At 41.9% G+C, this 20,620-nt stretch overlaps 1 protein-coding gene across 2 annotated transcripts in view; it reads left to right on the top strand.

The window, feature by feature from the left end:
* The first annotated feature begins 1,702 nt into the window (after positions 1-1,702).
* pi4k2b (phosphatidylinositol 4-kinase type 2 beta) overlaps positions 1,703-20,620 on the top strand; it is a 50,099-nt gene continuing 31,181 nt past the window's right edge. Inside the window, exon 1 of one of the 2 annotated variants that reach the window (XR_010975521.1) lies at positions 1,703-2,228. Coding sequence is in view for 1 of the 2 variants with exons in the window: in XM_068037292.1 (XP_067893393.1) it covers positions 1,773-2,228 (456 nt within the window). In the remaining variant the exon portion in view is untranslated. The remainder of the gene's footprint in view (positions 2,229-20,620) is intronic. The other variant, XM_068037292.1, reaches the window with a different exon arrangement.

Raw genomic sequence — 20,620 nt, 5'->3', positions numbered from 1 at the left:
AACCAGAGGGCAGTGATTTAAGATGAATGGCAAAAGAACAAAAGGCAACGCGAGAAAAAACATTTTTACACTGCAAGTGGTTAGGATCTGGAATGCATTGCCCAACAGTGTGGTGGAGGCAGATTCAATTGTGGCTTTCAAAAGGGAATTGTATAATTACCTGGAGAAAATAATTTGCAGAGCTATGGGGAAAAGGCGAGGGAGTGGGACTAACTGAATTGCTCTTGTAGAGAATTGGTATAGACACAATGGGCTGAATGGCCTCCTTCTGTGCTGTAACCATTCTATGATAACATTACTAACCCAGTTTTCTTTTCTTCTCTCCTCTCCTTTATTGATAGTGGCATCAGCCCCCTTGTACCTATTCTAATGGCCATTCATTATGCTTGAATCTGCGTAGTGAGTTTGGAAGACATGGCAGTGTTTGAAGATTATTCAACCATTGAGGATGGAACAGACAATCACAACTGAACACATATCTTCAGCTCGCATTAACATGCTTGCAAGTTCATAGAATCATAGAAAGTTTATGGCACAGAAAGAGGACACTTGGCCCATCGTGTCTATGCCAGCCAAAAAAACGAGCCATCCAGTCAAATCCCACCTTCCAGCATTTGGTCCGTAACTCTGCAGGTTACAGCACTTGAGGTACATATCCAGACACCTTTTAAATGAGTTGACAGTTTCTGCCTCTACTAACCCTTTCAGGCAGTGAGTTCCAGATCCACACCACCCTCTGGATGAAAAGATTTTTCCTCATCTCCCCTCTAATCTTTCTATCAACCACTTTAAATCTATGCCCCTCGTCACTGACCTCTCTGCTAGGGTAAATAGGCCCTTCACAGCCACTGTATCCAGGCCCCTCACATTTTGTACATTTCAATTAGATCTCCCCTCAGCCTTCTCTGTTCCAAGGAGAACAACCCCAGCCTATCCAATCTTTCCTCATAGCTGCATTTTCCAGTCCTGGCAACATCCTCGTAAATCTCCTCGGTACCTTCTCTAGTGCAATTACATCCTTTCAGTAATGAGGTGACCAGAGCTGCACATAAAGTTGAGGCCTAACCAATGATTTATGCAGTTCCAGCATAACCTGCCTGCTTTTATATTCTATACCTCAGCTAATAAAGGAAAAGATTCCATATGCCTTCTTAACCACCTTATCGACCTGTCCTGCTACCGTCAGGAATCTGTGGATATTCACTCCAATTGTGGAGTTCACTGCCTTCACACTTCTCATTATTCTCCTATTAATCGCGTATTCACTTGCCTTGTTTGACCTCCCCAAATGCATCACCTCACACTTCGGGTGGAATTTCATTTGAAAGTTCCATCAGGGCCAGTGCAGAGCAGTCAGGAGGAGCTTTATTGTCACTGTGGCTAAAATCAACTTACCGCCTTTCTGGTCTATATTTCGCTTCCGTACCCCATGCCATGTATTTAACCACTGGGCCATTAAGACGGACCAAAGCTTTAAAAAGTTTACTTTTAAATGAACAATATTTATAATGTGACTCAGCGAAAAAGCAATCAATAAAGACTCGTGAAAAAGTCATTGTAACATCACTATCAGAGTTCCAGATCTCCCATTCACATTCCATTCACCTCCCTCTGCCACACAAGCACGCGCAGTAGTCTGCCGGGACTCAGAGTAGGCGACGCGCAAGCTCAGAATGGCAGAGGCGGGCCGTTGCGTGACGACAACACGAGTGCAGGTGTGAGAACACAAGCGAGATGTGCTGCTCCGCCCCCTTACTGTGTCACAGAGTCGAATGGACGAGCTCGCGCTGAAGGGCGAGCGGCTGGCGCTCGAGCGCCTGTCGGCGGGCGGCGAGGACGCGGCCTCCACTCCCGCTTTGGGGGTGGGCGCTGTTGCCCACTTCGGTAGGCGTGCGGATAATCCAGGGGGAGCCGTGCGCTTCCTGCCCCGGGCCGAGCAGGGGGCGGCTGAGGGAGACGGCGGGTCAGAGCTGGGCGGCTCCTCCTCCTCTTTGCTGCTGTTGTATCCGGAGAAGGAGCCGCTCCTGAGTTGCCCGAACCCGTTCGACAGCTCCTGTGAGCATCCGCAGAGCCCCGGCAGCCAAGGCCCCGATCTCAACCACTTCCCCGAGGACGCCGAGTTCACCGACATTGTCCTCCGGGCCGAGCAGGCCATCGAGAGCGGCGTCTACCCGCAGCGGATCTCACAGGGGTCAAGCGGCAGTTATTTCGTCAAAGATCCCAAGGCGGTGAGTCTGGGTCGGGTCCGCGGTCTGGTTCTGGCGGGTGGGGCTGTGTCCTCTACCTGGTCTCACAGGTTATTGTGGGAGTTTCAGGTTCTCTAATAGAAGTTTACGAGGTTAATTAAACTGGCTCGCTCATATTTTGTGTCATGAAGGCTTTTTTGACATTCGGGAGTAGGTCGGGGATTGACTTTGGTTTATTCAGTACTGGCCGGTGAAAAGCAGAGAGGTTTTTTTTGCACGTTCACCCTCAGTGGTGGCACCACTTTCACAGGTATAACGGTACCACTGTCTGGCTTCTCTCATCACTAATACGCCTTGTTTCCTGCACTGCAGGAATGCCTACACTTCAGAAGTACTTCATTGGCTGTAAAGCGCTTTTAAGCGCCGGATGGTCGTGAAAGCACTATATAAATGCAAGTTTTTTTTGTTTTTTGCTCACTTTATTCATCTGTAAATCTGCAAAATCGAAACAGTAAGTACTGTCACTTTAACCTTAAGACTGTTGGCAGTTTTAAGGGAAACTCTTAAAACTACTGGTTTTGTTGAATGTTAGCTTGTGCACAAACTACCAAAAAGAAAAGACTGATCATCTCCCTAGAATGTCACCACTGTTGCTCCACATCTTGGAGATCAAGTTGACCAGAAACTGAACTAGACCACTGTATAATAAAAGCAAAATACTGCGGATGCTGGAAATCTGAAACAAAAACAAGAAATGCTGGATTCACTCAGCAGGTCTGGCAGCATCTGTGGAAAGAGAAGCAGAGTTAACGTTTCGGGTCAGTGACCCTTCTTCGGAACTGACAAATATTAGAAAAGTCACAGATTATAAACAAGTGAGGTGGGGGTTGGGCGAGAGATAACAAAGGAGAAGGTGCAGATTGGACCAGGCCACATAGCTGACCAAAAGGTCACGGAGCAAAGGCAAACAATAAGTTAATGGTGTGTTGAGAGACAAAGCATTAGTACAGATTAGGTGTGAATATACTGAATATTGAACATCAGCAAGTGCAAACCTGAAGAAAAACAACCTGAAAAAAACAGTGGGTAAGCAAACTGAACAAACTAAGATGAAATGAAATAAATGCAAAAAAAATTGTAAAAAATGTAAAAAGGAATGCAAAAAAAAGGAAGAAAAAATAACTAAAAATGACTAAAAATGAAAGTAAAGTGGGGGGCTGTCATGCTCTGAAATTATTGAACTCAATGTTCAGTCCGGCAGGCTGTAGTGTGCCTAATCGGTAGATGAGATGCTGTTCCTCGAGCTTGCGTTGATGTTCACTGGAACACTGCAGCAATCCCAGGACAGAGATATGAGCATGAGAGCAGGGGGGAGTGTTGAAATGGCAAGCAACCGGAAGCTCAGGGTCCTGCTTGCGGACTGAGCGGAGATGTTCCGCAAAGCGGTCACCCAGTCTGCGCTTGGTCTCCCCAATGTAGAGGAGACCACACTGTGAGCAGCGAATACAGTATACTACATTGAAAGAAGTACATGTAAATCGCTGCTTCACCTGAAAGGAGTGTTTGGGGCCTGGGATAGTGAGGAGAGAGGAGGTAAATGGGCAGGTATTACACCTCCTGCGATTGCAAGGGAAGGTGCCCTGGGACGGGGAAGAGGTGGTGGGGGTAATGGAGGAGTGGACCAGGGTGTCGCGGAGGGAACGATCCCTTCGGAATGCTGACAGGGGAAGGGAGGGGAAGATGCGACTGGTAGTGGCATCACGCTGGAGGTGGCGAAAATGGCGGAGGATGATCCTTTGGATATGGAGGCTGGTGGGATGAAAAGTGAGGACAAGGGGAACCCTGTCACGGTTCTGGGAGGGAGGGGAAGGGGTGAGGGTAGAGGTGCGGGGAATGGGTCGGACACGGTTGAGGGCCCTGTCAACCACAGTGGGGGGAAATCCTCGGTGAGGAAAAAGGAGGTCATATCAGAAGCACCGTCATGGAAGGTAGCATCATCAGAGCAGATGCGTCGGAGACGGAGAAACTGGGAGAATGGAATGGAGTCCTTACAGGAGGTAGGGTGTGAAGAAGTGTAGTCGAGGTAGCTGTGGGAGTCAGTGGGCTTATAATGGATATTGGTAGACAACCTATCCCCAGAGATGGAGACAGAGAAGTCGAGGAAGACCACTGGATCATTGTGACTGAGTTGGCACAATCGTGATTGCTCATAGGGTTTCCAGAATCTGCAAGACTCAAATGAAGAATATGAAGAAATGCTTGCCACTTGCTTGGATGGATGCACCTGTAACAGCAAGAAGCTTAATCTAATCCAGGGCAATGCAGTTTACTTGTTCAATGTTAGTGGACTCTGTATCCATTGTGCTCTGACTGTATTTTGTAGTATCTCCAGGATGCATTGCAGTAACTACCAAGACTTGCCCTGACTTATCACCAAGAATTATAGAAGTAGTGGTTGTATGATACCATCACCCCCAGGTTCCAGTCCAGGTTGAAGTACTGAATGTATGTTGTTCCTTTGTCATTGCTGGGTAACTATTTTTACATCAGCAGCATGAGCAGAGGGACTGCAATGGTTGAAGAAAACAGCCCACCACTGGAATAAATGCAGCTGTCAATGTGGTCTGAGAGCAAATATAAAATAATAAATTGGGCTAATATAGTAATCGTGTCCTATAATGACTTGGCAAGCAAGCTTTTCCACTGAATTTCTGAGCCACACAAACTAGGAAGATTTTGGGTGTAATTAGTTGATCGCAACTTGCACTGCAGCAGGGGTGCTACAGTTGGCATCAGCACCTGAGTTAAAGAGGGAAAATTAGTTAAGATTCTTGGTCACTATCCATCAACCCTGTTAGAAATATACTATATGGACATTGGTTGAGTGCTGTATTTTGTTTGTTTATGATGCTTACCCTGTTTGAATGGCGGTGTTCACTTAGCCCCCCTCATGCTGTGAAAAGATCCAGGAGAGTGCTTGGCACATAGAAACATAGAAAATAGGAGCAGGAGTAGGCCATTTGGCCCTTCGAGCCTGCTGCACAATTCATTTTGATCATGGCTGATCATCTAACTCAATAGCCCCATACCCTTTGATCCATTTAGACCCAAGAGCTATATCTAACTCCTCTTTGAAAACATACAATGTTTTGGCCTCAACTGCTTTCTGTGGTAGCGAATTCCACAGGCTTACCATTCTGGGTGAAGAAATTTCTCCTCATCTCAGTCCTGAATGGTTTACCCCGTATCCTTAGACTATGACCCCTGGTTCTGGACTCCCCCACCATCGGGAACATCCTTCCTGCATCTACCCTGTCAAGTCCTGTTAGAATTTTATAGGTTTCTATGAGATCCCCCCTCGCTCTTCTGAACGCCAGCGAATATAATCCTAACCCGACTCAATCTCTCCTCATACATCAGTCCTGCCATCCCAGGTATCAGTCTGGTAAACCTTCGCTGCACTCCCTCTATAGCAAGAACACATGAAGGATTAATTCAGCAAGTACAGTCTATTTACAAAGTATATGGCAATTAAAGTGTCACTTTGCTACATTGTTTCATTCACATCACTGAATAATTTGATTTTTTTTTGTGTGCAAAAAGTGACTCCTGATTTTTCATTAGGCCGTATTCAACTCCAGCAGGCAATAGAAAGGTAGTAAACGGGAAAAACTAGTTTCACTCTCTTCCTAGCCCTCTTTAAGTCTATCTTGCCTTTCTTTTGTTCTCTGTTCCTACTGGAATATAAATTTGAAACTGATTTGGTTGCATCTTAACAAAAACATTGTTGTGTTGTGTAAAATACAGTCCTCACTGACAGCCATGAGGCAGTGAAGTTGTCTACAGTACTTGGGTTAATATTGACTAATACTATTAAATCAAGTTTGGCTAAATGTTTATTCCCCTTCAGAAAATGTTGTGTTTTATAGTTGGTAATGGAGTAACCTTTTGACACCATGGTGATGGTTTTGACATGTTTTCACTTTTGATTCCTAGTAACAATTCAAAGGTGTTTTTTTATTTCTAGCAACATTAACTCCCACGACAATATTTGTCACTGTAAAATCCTCAATTGAGCTTCAAATATTTAATTCATTAACACAATTACTTCCTCCTAGGCCGCTACCTCATTCTGTAATTCTTTTCCCACCTTCCCTTCATGTCATATCCTTAGCCATGCTTTCCATGTTAGTTTGATTTCTGCAGTACTTCTACTGGCCTCCAGTTCTGTTCTGCACACTCTCCAATTCATCCACAACTGCACAGCCCATATCCTGCTCGTTTATACCCATCCATGACGACCTCTTATGGCTCCCACCTCCACAGCTTGTTTGCTTCTACCTTTAAATTTTTATATGGCCTTACTTCACCATCTCCTTTTTCTCATCTTTGATAGTTTCCTCCATTGTTGGTACTGACTTCAGCTACCTTGGCCCTGAATTTAGAAATTCTCTTTCTATACGTCATGCTTCTACCACTTACCTCTTTCAAAGCTAAAAGTTTACTTCACTAACCATTGCTTGAGTCACTGGCTTTAACATCCTGTTCAGTGTTTATCATTTGCCTATGAAGTTCCCAGGATGATTTATTCACACAAAAAATACTATAAGTTTATATATCCACTCCATCCTATTTGCTTGCAATGGTTCTTGTTTAGTGCTATTGAGTGATATGTTGATGTCCACAATAGCCGCACTTCCTTTTGATTATGGTCTGGAAAGACTAGGTAATTTTCAAAAATTGATTGAGAATCCATAAAGAGCCATGAAGGTACCTTGATAAGCTAGCCTTTTCTGTAATCTAGTTGTTGGATTAATTGGAAAACAAAGGTCCATCCTACAATGCAATCATATAGACACAAACTTGCACCATTAGATTCTTTAATATGTTAGCTAAGCTCAGGAGCAACCTTGGTTCAAATGGTTGTGGAATTAAGCCTATCAGGACCTTTGCAGCCTGGATTAAGAGCCCAGTGCAATATTAAAAGGAGTGTTGAAGATGCCACCTTTGGATGGGATGAAAAAATCTTCAAGTAGGCATTTATGGACTATGGCACCATTAAGAAGCAGGAATTCCCAATGTTGGTCATGTTAACATTTCTCCCTTGGCTATTACAAAAGAAAATCGAACATAAGAATTAGCAGAAGTAGGCCATTCAATCGCTGCAGCCTGCTCCTCCATTCAATAAGATCATGGCTGATCTGCTTGTGTCTCGAATTCCACACTCCCATCTACCCCCAATAACCTTTGATTCCCTTGCTTAACAAGAATCTGTCTACCTCCGCCTTAAAAATATTCAATGATCCCGTCGCCACCACCTTCTGAGGCAGAGTTCCAAAATCGTCTGGCCCTCAGAAAAAAATTTCTCCTCCGATCCCTAATTTTAAAACTGTGCCCCCTAGTTGTGGACTCGCCCACAAGAGGAAACATCCTTTCCATATGTACCTTGTCAAGACTGTTCAGGATCTTGTATACTTCAATCAAGTCTCCCCTCACTATTGTAAACTCCAGTGAAAACAAGCCCAAGTCTGTCCAACCTTTTCTCATAAGACAACCCACTCATTCCAGTATCAATCTAGTAAACCTCCTTTGAACCACCTCCAACGCATTTACATCCTTCCTTAAATAAGGAGACCAAAACTGCGCTCAGTGTTCGAGATGTGGTTCACCTGTATAACTGAAAATCGATTCATCTGGTTAAGTCATCTAACTACTTTGTGGAATAATGCTGCCATAGAATGGCTTTAGTGTTTGAAATATTTATGCAGTGTTAGTTTGGAATATTTTTTTACAATGATCCACAAATGTAAATCAAAATATTTTTCCTTTGCATGTACAAGCTATTTCAAATTCGTTTTAAGAGCTGCTTATACTATATTCTGAATTTTGTACTGTGGAAATTGTCATAAGACAGTACTGAATCAAGTTTCTCAGTGTTAGCACGGGAGCAAAATGCTTCTGTTTTCTGTAACTAATTTGAATAATTTATCTAACCCGTGGTATAGGCCGAATGCATGAGCAGCCTTGACAGTGGGGGGTGGGGAAGTGACGTTGACTCCTTCCCAACCTCTGACTGGAATAATGAATCCAAGGAGATACCCTGTATTCCATCTTGACCTCTGAAAACCTCAAGTTGCCCTTCTACAGTGGTAACTAATTAAAGGAGTCCTATCTGAATGTTCTAAACTCTAACACCCTCCCAACTTCACAGCGCCCAACCTCAGTGCTACCAAACTCCAGCACTATTGCTTAGTGGTGCCAATAGGCAGAACCATCTTCCTTGCAGCTAAACCTCACTTTCTGCTGTACTTAAATGTTTTTAACTCCAACTGGTACGTCTTGCTATGTTTTTTTTTTAAACTGGTAAAGCATAAAAATTAATGTTTAGGTGAAGTAACATAATACATAGATAACTCCTTCGGTTTTCCTAAAGTAGACTGATCGAATTCACTTCCCTACACAGGAGTAAAAATCCCAGAATTCCATTTAATAGAATTTGAGTTGTTCAGTCTGAATCAGTGGCCGTGATATTCTGTACATGTCATAAAAGCTTCCTATTGTGGAAAAGCGGTGGATCCTTTGACTCATGAGCAATGCCACAGAGGATGTAATAGTGATTTAAATCTTTTGGAAGAAATGGTCCTCAAAATTTGCAATTCCTATGTGTCATTTTTCAGTGTTTTGAGAATATTAATGTAATGTGTGGATGAGGAATTTGTTCAGATTGTCAGTGCTTTAAATACCATTGTATCATTGTGCATTAATTATATGTACGACAATCTAAACTCTCATCCTTTAGGGTGTTTGAACATGAAACCACTTTGAGCTAAACCTAAACTTTAAATGTAATGATTCTATAGAGATCTTGTGTATTGTAGGCCAATATTTTATGAAGGTGTATAGTTAATAAGGCAGTGTGAACTGTTTTTTTTTGTTGGCTAGGTTTGGTGAATAGTTGACAAATGGGTGATATTTAAAAGCAGTTCATGATCAGGGAGTACTCTATTATACATACGTGACTTAATTTTAATATGTAGCATGAAACTGGTGATGTACTTGTTTTTCCAAATGCTATCAGATGTTCTCAACCTGCCACTGAATGTCAACTGTACAGCAATTATTAGACCTGGAAGTTGTGCTACATTAGGATTCTGCGACTGAGAATTAGGAAAGTATACACTCAATGAGCACATTTTTCTAAATATGAAACATTGGGTTACTGTTCACCGACCAGAATATTTTTTATAGGTTTACCTTTTTAGACAATTGCTGTGAATCATAAGGGGGAATGCATGCTTTCACACTTCTTTCTAGTTCTCTTTCTCCTCTTCTCCACCCCCCCCCCCCCCCCCATACAGTTTACAGGATGTATTTCATTAGTTAGCTTTCTAAGTAGTGAAATGTGGCACAGTATTTTTTTCTTTGTACTAAAATGCAAATACTTAATTTTGTCTTGTGTATAGTTTTAGTTCTGTCATCAAGCTACAGATACAAAGGTTGCTAATGTGACTTGTTGGAACTATTACTCATCTTGCTGGGGTTATTAATTGAAAGTAGATCCAATTGGCATTCTGCTATAATTACATGTTTTTGCGAAGTCTGCAATTACAAGGGTCAAAATGCAAGACGCTGTCCCTATTGCTGCAATATTCTATTGCTGCCTGATATACAAAACTAAACAAGTAACCTCAGATGTAATACACCTATTTAAGAAATACTAAGCTTTATCCTGTAATATCAGATTCAAAATGTTTGCTCAAAGTTAATCTGTATTGGTAATCAAAATATTTTAACTTTCTCATACAAGGCCAGTTACTTGATCAGTGGGCATTCTTCAATTGACTTCATTTGTGGATATGAAAAGATGTCTCAATAAGTGGGCAAAGATTTTCTTTCCACTTTGCCTCTTTCCATAACACTCCCTGTGGGTTGTATTTTTGTAATCTCTTCAAAACTTTCTAGGTTATGTAGGAACAGACAAATTCCAACTAGTTGCTAGCCAATTCTTCATGGGTGGTCTGGTGAACGGATGTCATGATCTGTATTTAACTTGTTCTGTCCTTGCAACAACATTGCTCAAGTTTTATCAGCAGGAAAATCATCTCGTCATATTGAGGTGAATTGCTGAGGAGTTTATTTTATAAATTGGTAGTTGCTTATAAATCCCTGGCTTCTGTCTGAAGAGAGGCCAAGTTATCCCAATTTTAAAAAAAAAGACAAATGCCTGACTTTCTCTTGCAATCACTAGGTACAATTTCTTTTTGCCTTTTACTAGGTTAAGTAACTACTCTTGTGTGAGTAATAGGTACTTTGTATTTAGAAAAATACTTCCAAAGGACAACCTTAAAAATGTGAAATCTGCAGAACCTTGTTTGGTCCATTTTAGCTTGCATTTAGTAGAACATGTGTAGCAAGACTAATGAAGGCCAAAGTGCTTCTCTTGGATTGTATTTGATCTCGAGCGGGTCATTTTTTTTTCTGAATTTAATGTAGGAATAAATGTGAATATTAAGTCTTGTTATGTAACTTCCTTTCCTGAGATTTTAGGCTTTTGAAATGTGTACTAATTGAGATTTTACTAGCAATGGTATATAATAGGTATTCGAAACTGCAAAACCTCTGGAAAGGGCTGAGACCAATGATACAGGATACAAAATTGAAACGGTAGGAGAAATTGCAATTAGTACAAATTCTCTGGGTTTTTAAAATTAACTGCCAAGGTTTGTGCAAATGTTGATTTGGAGACTATTTAGTTAGGTTGACCCTGTGAGTAACTGCAAATTATATTTGATTTCACTTCATTTGGTTTAAGTATTTAACTTGGTAACATACAGTTAAGCTCTTTAATACAATGGTCATTGTTAGAGTAGGATACCAGATTCTTCCAACAAAAGTATCTTTCCTTGTTTTGGGAATGACTATGGTTGTATGGGTCAAGGAAAGAATTCTGTTTAACTTGTGCTGCAGTGCATCTTGTATATGGTGGAGGGAATGAATGTTTAAGGTGGGAGATGGGTGCTGAGGAAGCAAAGTGCTTTGTCCTGGATAATATTGAGCTTCTTGAGTGTTCTTGGAACTCATCTCATCCAGGAAAGTGGAGAGTATTCCATCACACTCCTGACTTGTGCCTTGTAGTTGGTGAAAAGGTTTGGAGAGTCAGGAGATGAGTAACTCCCTGCAAAATACCCAGCCTCTGTCATGCTCTTGTAGCCAGAGTATTTGTGGCTGGTCAATGGTGACTCTCAGGATGTTGGTGGGTGGACTCCGCGATGGTAATGCCATTGAATGTCATGGGGAGATGGTTACTTCACTCTCGTTGAAGATGGTCATTGACTAGCACTTGACATTAATGTTACTTGCCATTTTCCTGCTTGACCTGACTATTGTCCAAGTCTTGCTGCATATAGGTATGGCCTGCTTCATTGAGGAGTTGTGAATGGAATCATCAGTCGACATCCCCATTTCTGACCATATAATGGAAGGAAGGTCATTGATGAAGCAGATGAAGATGCTTGGGCCTAGGGACACTGCCCTGAAGATCTTCTGCAGTGATGTCTCGGGGCTGTGATGATTGACCTCAATAACCACTTTGTGCTAGATGTGACTTCAACCACAGGAGAGTTTTCCCTGGATTCCCATTGACTCCAGTTTGCTGGGGCTCTTTGTTGCCACACTCTGTCAAATGCTGCCTTGATGTCAAGGGCAGTCAATCTAGCCTTGCTGCTCTTTTTGTCCATGGTTTGACTAAGGTGTAATGAAGTCTGGAACCCTGGCCTGGCAGAACCCAAAATGAGCATAGGTGCACAGATTATTGGCAAGTGCCGCTTTTGATAGCACTGTCGACGAACCCTTCCATCACTCTTATAATCAAAGAGTAGATTGATAAGGTGATAATTGGCTGGATTGGATATGTCCTGGTTTTTGTAGACACGACTTAGCTGGGCAACTTTCCACTTTGGGCATTTCAAGTAAATTCTATTATGACCTATATTATAACATGGTTTGTACTAAGTATATTTTTTTCTTAGACTCGCTGACAGATATTACAAAATGTCCTTTCTTAAAAAAAAACGTAATAGCAAGTGATTACTTTAAAAAATGGCTGACATTTTCATTTGAAGAAATGTCCTAGTGAGCCCATTTATTGCTTCCATAAGTTACAGACGTTAGTGTTTTTAAAAAAGTGAAACATCTATTGTGTGCACCTTCACTTACTAAGCCAAGAGGGGGAAATTAGACTTCAGTAAAGAAAGGATGAACTTGAAAGTATTCTGTTTTAAGGGTGGTCATATCATCAGCTGCCTTTAGTTTCCCCTTTACATAGAAAATTAAGTTAACATTTTGGCAGTTCTGCAAAGCATATCTCTTACAATATATTGTACTTTTCAATTCATGCTAATACTATACATTCAGTAACTAGACTTTAACCTGGGTATTTGGTTATTGAGCTGCATAATGTGTATATTGAGATTTTTAAAAAAGTTTATGTTGCCCCCTCAAATCTATAGAATGCTATTTTTTTTAAGTGGTACCTTGTGTCAAATTGCTATTTTTCTGGTATATGCAGATTGATCTTGATGCATACTTGATTCATGATTGGCAACTTGCTCGCACTTGTTGAAGCTGTTTAACCCATTCCATCGTGTACCCACGTCAGTTGGGGCAACATGCCCCGCAATACCAAATACCACCTTGGCCTGCCTCTCTATACCCCTCTTCCACCACATTTCGCATCCTTGTTATCGAGAGCCCTACCAAGCCTTGTAACTTCTTCACTGAGATCTCCTCCATGAGTCTCTGCATGGAGTTTACTCCTTGTACTTTGTGATTTAAGCCTACACCTAAATTTCCTGTCTGACTTCTGTGCTCATTCAGATTCTCCCTTCACAAAAATTTCATTGTTCAAATCACTATGTCGAACTTATCATTTTATATGGTCTTGTTGCATCTGATGCAATCAATGAAATTCTCTACCACTTCATCTTCATTAACCATCTACATCTCCTTACTTATTGCCAAAGTCCTAGTGGGTTGTAGGCCTGAAAAAAGCAGGCGATAGGGGAGCAGTGAAGATATTTTAATACAAGGATAAGGTGTTTGGGGACTGGTCCCCCATGTAGCTCAGTAAGGCTGAAAATTGCAGAACACTGACTGGGAGGCCAGCCAGAAGAGCATTGAAATAATTGTTTTTATTTGTTCATGTAATAAGTGTTGTTGGCAAGGTCAGTATTTGTTGCCCAGCCCTAACTGCCCTTGAAAGTGGTGTTGAGCTGCCTTCTTAAAACATTTTGGTAGGAAAAACAGAAATGCACAATATTTCTTAAATGGTGAGAGATTTGGAAATGTTGATGTCCGAAGGGACCTGCGTGTCCTTGTTCATAAGTCACTGAAAGCTAACATGAAGGTGCAGCAAGCAATTAGGAAAGCAAATGGTTTGTTGGCCTTTATTGCAAGAGGATTTGAGTACAGGAGTAAAGTAGTCCTGCTGCAATTGTACAGAGCCTTGGTGAGACCGCACCTGGACTATTATGTACATTTTTGGTGTCACTTAAGGAAGGATATACTTGCCATAAAGGGAGTGCAACAAAGGTTCAACAGACTGATCCCTAGTAAACTTCACTACCACAAATAAAACCTTACTAATTACCTGAGTTTCAGAAGACTTCTTATTTCAATTAATGTTGTACTAACCCCAATTAAAATTCCTTAGTTTAGATACAAAAAGGTTCACCAACCAGTCATTAACTTCTTTGCTGTAACATCACAGGTCAATTTTCTTTGGAATGCTCTGAACCCGCAGACTCACCACCTTAGCTCTTCAAGCTGGGAAGCAACTTGTGTCATCTCCAGCTTCTGGAGGCTGAAAAACGAGCACCTTTTTTCCCCCTGTGCACCCAATTCCCACGTGATCTAAATTCCCACCTTCACACTCTGACTATATCTCAAGAGGGTGAAGTCTCTTCCTTGTGCACCCCTTCTTAAAACCTGTAAAATCTGTAACTTTTTCCAATTCTGACAAAAGGTTACAGATTTGAAACATTAACTCTGTTTCTCTGTTCACAGATGCTGCCAGACCTGCTGAGTATTTCCAGCATTTTCAGTTTATTTTAGCTTTTATGATTTTAGCTTTTATCCAGATAGATATCAGCTATGGCTCAGTTGATAGCACTCTCCCCTCTGCATCAGAAGGTTATGGGTTCAAGTCTCATTCCGGGACTTAAGTGCAAAAGTCAAGGCTGACATTCCAGTGCAGTACTTGGGTAGTTCTGCGCTCAGATGCTATCTTTCAGAGGAGACTTTAAACCGAGGCCCTGTAAAAGATTCCGCAGCACTATTTTGAATAAAAGCAGGGGAGTTATCCCTGGTGTCCTGGCCAATATTTATCCCATAAACAACATCAAAAAGACAATTATCTGGTCATTATCACATTGCTGTTTGTGGGAGCTTGCTGTATGCAAATTGACTGCCATGTTTCCTATATTCCAACAGTGACTACACTTCAAAAGTACTTCACTGGCTGTAAAGCGCTTTGGGGCATCCTGGGATTGTGAAAGACACTATATAAATGCAAGTGTCCTCCCTCCCTACCTCTTATTTTTAATAAATGTTTCCATAACATTTTACCCACTGTAAGAGGAAGAGAGAGGGGTTTAAGGATGGTAGAGCAGAAAATAACTCCGATTTAGTTTTGGTCTCCAGTAAGGGGTGAGAGGATAGCAGAGTCTGAATCACCATCCATGAGCCAGATTTTTGTCAAAGCTGTTAGGTTACTATAATCATTCACATTAAGGTTCTGTATGGCAAGTATCTTGTTAGTGAGTAAATGCTCAAAGAGTTCCCTATGAGACAGTCCAATATGGATGTAAACCTCTAGGTCAAACTGATAATTCCACTGGATGAGTCGTATGCTATCTCACAAGCTCCTTCACTTCATTAGATGAACATATATTGAGAGCAGATGTCTGTACATCAGTAGACAAATTTCTGAATATAAATTGGATAAAAAGAGTACTCTATACAATAGTTAGATATATAGGAATTGCAAACTTTTACTAATCCATTTGAAATGTCAAAAACATGCATTTCCTGTACTAATACTCAGTATCAAGCTGATCCTTGAAATGCAACATTTACTTCCTGTGTGAGGACTTGCTGTCACGGAGTTCTCTGTCCAGACTTGTACTGCTGATGGCTCCAAAATGACTCGTTAGAAGAATGCGTGCTACCGAGTTTGAGCATACAAGCAGTAGCTACTGGTCACAGCAATGCCTGTCAAAGCAACTGCAAATCGTAGGCCTATCTGCCCCAACAAATTTGACTGTACACTTCATCTCTAATATATCTGTCAACCAATATAATAAAAGTGGCAAGGGAGTGTCGATGGTCTAATATTATTGAACATGGTGCTGTGAGCATACGGTTATGCCATCACATGTTGCAAAACCATTAATCAAACCCTTAGTCAACATTAATGGATGGTGCAGTAGCAGTATATTTCTCTGACTGGCAGACATCTTGCTAAACGTAAGTAAAGGGAAATTCATTGTATTAATTTGGAAATTTTTGTGTACTACCTCTCCACCTATTTTTGCCAAGTCACATGGGTTCAGCTCCACATGCCAACTTCTTGGCACTTCTTCGGATGAATATTTTGGGAAAGTTGTAGTCGTTGGTTGCAGGCCCGCTGGTGTCTAGTCAGGCCTATCCGTGACCGTCAGATTCTCCCACAGTGGGTGCAAGTGAAGGTGTAGTCACTGCTGGGGGCAATTGGATCTGTCCTCCTTTTCTCTTTCATGCTGGTTCTTCCCTCAGTCTCAAAGGTGTCTGTAGCCTTCCTGATGTAGCATCTCCAGGCATCACGATCGATGGTTTGTACTTCCCACGGTGATGGTCGTTGTGGCACATAGAGGGGGACTTCTTCAGGGAGTCCTTGAAATGTTTGCATGCGACCCCTCTGTTCCTTTTACCTATGGTCAGCTCACCATACAACATGACCTTAGGCAGGCAACTGTCGTCCATCCGGGCAACGTGGCCCACCCAATGCAGTTGGCTTTGCAGGGGGATGGCCTTGATGATGATGATGGTGATGTTGATTATTTCCAGGACTTCACTGTTTGTGATGCAGTCCTGCCAGCGGATCTTGAGGATGATGCGGAGGCAGCACTGATGAAAGTGCTCTAGAAGGCATACATGAAGGCGGTATAGGACCCATGACTTGGCGCCATACAGAAGGATGGTGAGGAGTGTGGCTTTGTGCACTGAGTTTGGTCTGTGCTCTGAGGCTGTGGTTGCTCCACATGCGTTTTTACAGTCTGCCGAATCAGTATGGACAAGTCAAGCAAAACAGCGCCCTCTCGAGTCCCTTCTGTATCTCCAATGGCGTGAAGCAGCGATGTGCGCTGGTCCCAACCCTATTCTTTTTCAGCATGATGCTGTAGCAGGCAACAGAAAACCTTATGGAGGGAGTTTACGTACGCTTCCGGACTGATGGAGGCCCTTTCAACCTCGGGCGTCTTCAGGCTGACAGACATGAGAAAAACTCATATGTGAACAACTTTTTGCCAATGACTGTGCTCTTCTGGTCCACAGTCAGTCAGACCTGCAACGTATAAAAGAACATTTTTACGAGGCGGCACAACTCTTAGGACTAAAATCAGTTTAAAGAAAACTGAAGTCCTGCACCAGCCTGCAACCCAAGAAGAATATAGACCACCAAGTATTGTCATCAAGGGAACCAAGCTGAATGCCGTCGAGCAATTTACTTATTTGGGGAGTGTCATCTCGTTTGCCACCGTAGATAAGGAAGTGGACAATAGCCTCTCAAAAGCAAAAGAAATTTCAGCAGACTTGCCAACTACTTCTGTTTTAATAGCATTGCTGTGCTTTTCCCTTGTTTTAAGTGGCTACCCCTGTAATTTGGTCCATTCTGCCATTAGCTGTTGGCCTTTTAGCTGGTTTTACTCTTGCCTGCTGGTCAGCCGACCTGCCTCACTGATCTTGCAGCACTATAGCCTCTCACATGCTATAACTGTTCCTGTGGCAAAAAGAGGGTGCAAACCTGATTCATTGTTGCTTCTCCCTTTTCGCACTAATTGATTTGTCAACAGCTTTTTATTTAATGGACTTTTTCCCCCAATTAAACCTTGAACTTTAAAATCCCAAGCGTCAACAAAGTTCATGTTGATGTGTCAGAACCCTTTCAGATATTAACACGACATCTTTATTATTAACTTCCTCCCCAGTTTATTTAAATTATCACCACTATTGCTGTCTTACATTTATTTTAATGTTATTTCTCCCTACACGCTTTAATTTTTAGATAGTGCCTTTAGCATCCCAAGGCACTACATGTAAGTGTGATCAAAAAATTGTTCAATCAGAGGCAAATATTATGAGTGACCAAAAATTGGCCACAGATTTTTAAGGGTTTTGAAGGAGAGAGGCTGAGTTTAGGGAGGGAATGCAAGACGGTGAGGTTTACCCTTCTGAAAGGATATTAAATCAAAACAGGTGTAGATAAAGTCTAGACAGTCTATCACTTTCTGTTGCCCAAACTTGGTTCCTATGCTCAAATGTTAAATTTCCCTCACTTGTACCTTTTTGAACAAACTGCTTCTCACTACCTGGCTTAATGGAGAGCAGTAGAGTAATCTTGGGATTGCTATCTTTGAGATACTGTCCTTTTAATTTAACACCTGACTGTAACTCGGCAAGACCTCTATCCTGCTCTTCACTATGGCATTGATTCCAGCATGAATCGTGACTTCAGTATGCTCACCTTTACTTCTCAGAATTTTCTTTATCTGGTCTGTTATCACTTCTGCTGTGGTACCTGGAAGGCATCAGACCATTTGGGACTACTGATGTCCAAGCCAATTTTACTACAACTTCCCTTTATGGATTGACCCCAACTGCTGGAAATGGTAGTGGCCTGAATAAAGGTTACAGACAGATTTAAAAATTCATATGTGAACAAAAAAGTTGATCTGGCTATGAATAAACTAACCAGTAATATTGATGGGGTGGTTTCTGTAATTGGGAGTTAGGGAGCTAACTGGCAAATTGCTTTGGAACATGGTGTATACGATCTAAATGGAGAGGGGATGCAGAACTCAGTGGTACAGAGGGATCTGGGTGTCCTGGTACATGAATCACAAAAAGTTTGTATGCAGGTACAGCAAGTGATTAGGAAGGCTAATAGAATGTTTTTCTCAAAGGGTCGTTAATCTGTGGAATTCTCTTCCCCAGAAAGCAGTGGAGGCCGAGTCATTGAACTTATTCAAGGCTGAGTGAGTTAGATTTTTGATAGACAAGGGAGTCGAGGGTTGTAGGGGACTGACAGGAAAGTGGAGTTGAGACCACAATCAGATCAGCCATGATCTTATTGAGTGGCGGAGCAGGCTCATGGGCTGAATGGCCTACTCCTGCTCCTAAGTCCTCTGTTCTTCCGTTTGAGCCATTAATTTCATCTTTATTAATTTAGTGTGAACCAGAGCACAGAAATTAATGCTGAACATCATTTAAAATGGAACAAAGGGAAGGGGGGAAAATGCATGAGAGAGAAGTGGAATGGCCTTTAAGTACTTAAGTGGAAAGCAGATGGGTATCGGCAGAAATGATGTGATACCAGCTAGCATCAGAGAACTAAATTAATTAATTTAGTTTAGTTCTCTGATGCTAGCTGGTATCACATCATTTCTGCCGATACCTAATTAATTTAGTTTGGAAGGAAAATAGTGTGAATTAGTACATAATTTATTGACTGGCTATTTTAAGCGCCTCTTGATAACGAAGAAATACTGAAGCTCGATATTGTATATTGGGAGGAACTTGTAAAGAAAGACTCATCAAGAAGGCCAGATCACCTGTTAAATGTCATCATGCACTGGGCATGCTCTGAACAAAGGAATACCTTACACTGCTTTCCCCTTTTTAAAAAAAACAATTGATAAACAATGTGCAGGTACACTATATAACTTCAAAAACAAAAACCTTTGAGAATATGCACACTTGGCAATATAGCAACTTTTTAAAACAATAACTATAAATTGAGTCTAACAACTGATTTACAAAGTCTGCCTGATCTCTTAGGTTTTGGTGGAGAGTCAGGTTTGGACTGTCTGGTTTCAATTTAGGACTTACAGAAGATCATTTCTTTTTCTGAACTGGTATTTCAGACACCAAAGTCTGAACTGGTTCACACTCTGGCAAAAGCCCGTTAAGTAGGGCATGCACAAGTTTTGAATCATCCCTTGCTGGGGTCACATGATCTGCAGAGACTCTTTGAAATGGGCGAGTCACCCATGACCATGGTTATAAAGGAGTTTTTGTTGACTCCAGTTTTAACATTACATTTCACAGCAATGATTCCAGATCACTGTCTCGTCAGGCCAATAAACAAAACTTCTGGCTATGGATTTTGTGCTAACTGTACCCGTGTGTTCATTATGAAATTCTGCCAGAATCTTGCTGCCAAGTCTTCCTGTAGCAACAGCGTCAGCTACAACATACCCCTTTGAATCACAGTTTTGTTACAGCCCAGGAGGCCATTCAGCCCATTATGTCTGTGCTGGCTCTCTGAAAGAGCAGTTTAACTAATGCCACTCCCCTGCCTTCTCCCCATAGCCCTGCACATTCTTCCTTTTCAGATAACGATCCAATTGTCTCTTGAATGCCTCGATTGAACCTGCCTCCACCACACTGTCAGGCACTCCAGATCCTAACGACTCGCATGAAAGGTTTTTCCTCATGTCATCATTGCTTCTTTTGCCAATTACCCTAAATCTGCTACCTCTTGTTCTCGAGCTTTCCACCATTGGCAACAGTTTTTCCATATCTGTCCAGACCCCTCTTGATTTCGAACACCTCTATCAAATCTCCTCCCAACCTTCTCTTCAAGGAAAACAGTCCCAACTTCTCTAATCTATCCACGCAACTGAAATTCCTCATCCCTGGAACCATTCTCGTGACACTTTCCTGCACTCTGTCCAATGCCTTCACGTCTTTGCTAAAGTGTGGTGCCCAGAACTGGACACAATACTCCAGTTGAGGCTGAACCAGTGTTCTGTACAAGTTTAACATAAATTGCTTGCTTTTGTAATCTATGCCCCAATTAATGAAGCCTAGGATGTTGTATGCTTTATTGACCACTCTCTCAACTTGGCCTGCCACCTTCAATGATTTATGCAGATATTACACCCACGTCCCTCTGCTCCTGGACAGCCTTTAGAATTGCACCCTTTATTTTAAATTGTGTCTCCACATTCTCTCTACAAAAATGAATCACTTCATACTTTCCTGTACTAAAATTCATCTGCCACTTGTCCACCCACTCCAGCATTTCTATGTCCTTTTGAAGCTTATCACTGTCCTCCTCACAGATGCTATATTTCCAAGTTTCGTATCACCCGCAAACTTTCAAATTGTGCTCTGTA

This window comes from Heterodontus francisci, chromosome 1, assembly GCF_036365525.1.
Source record: "Heterodontus francisci isolate sHetFra1 chromosome 1, sHetFra1.hap1, whole genome shotgun sequence".
Classification (NCBI taxonomy): Eukaryota; Metazoa; Chordata; class Chondrichthyes; order Heterodontiformes; family Heterodontidae; genus Heterodontus; species Heterodontus francisci.
The sequence above is the reverse complement of the archived record's forward strand: the minus strand, read 5'-3'. Positions and strand labels throughout refer to the sequence as shown.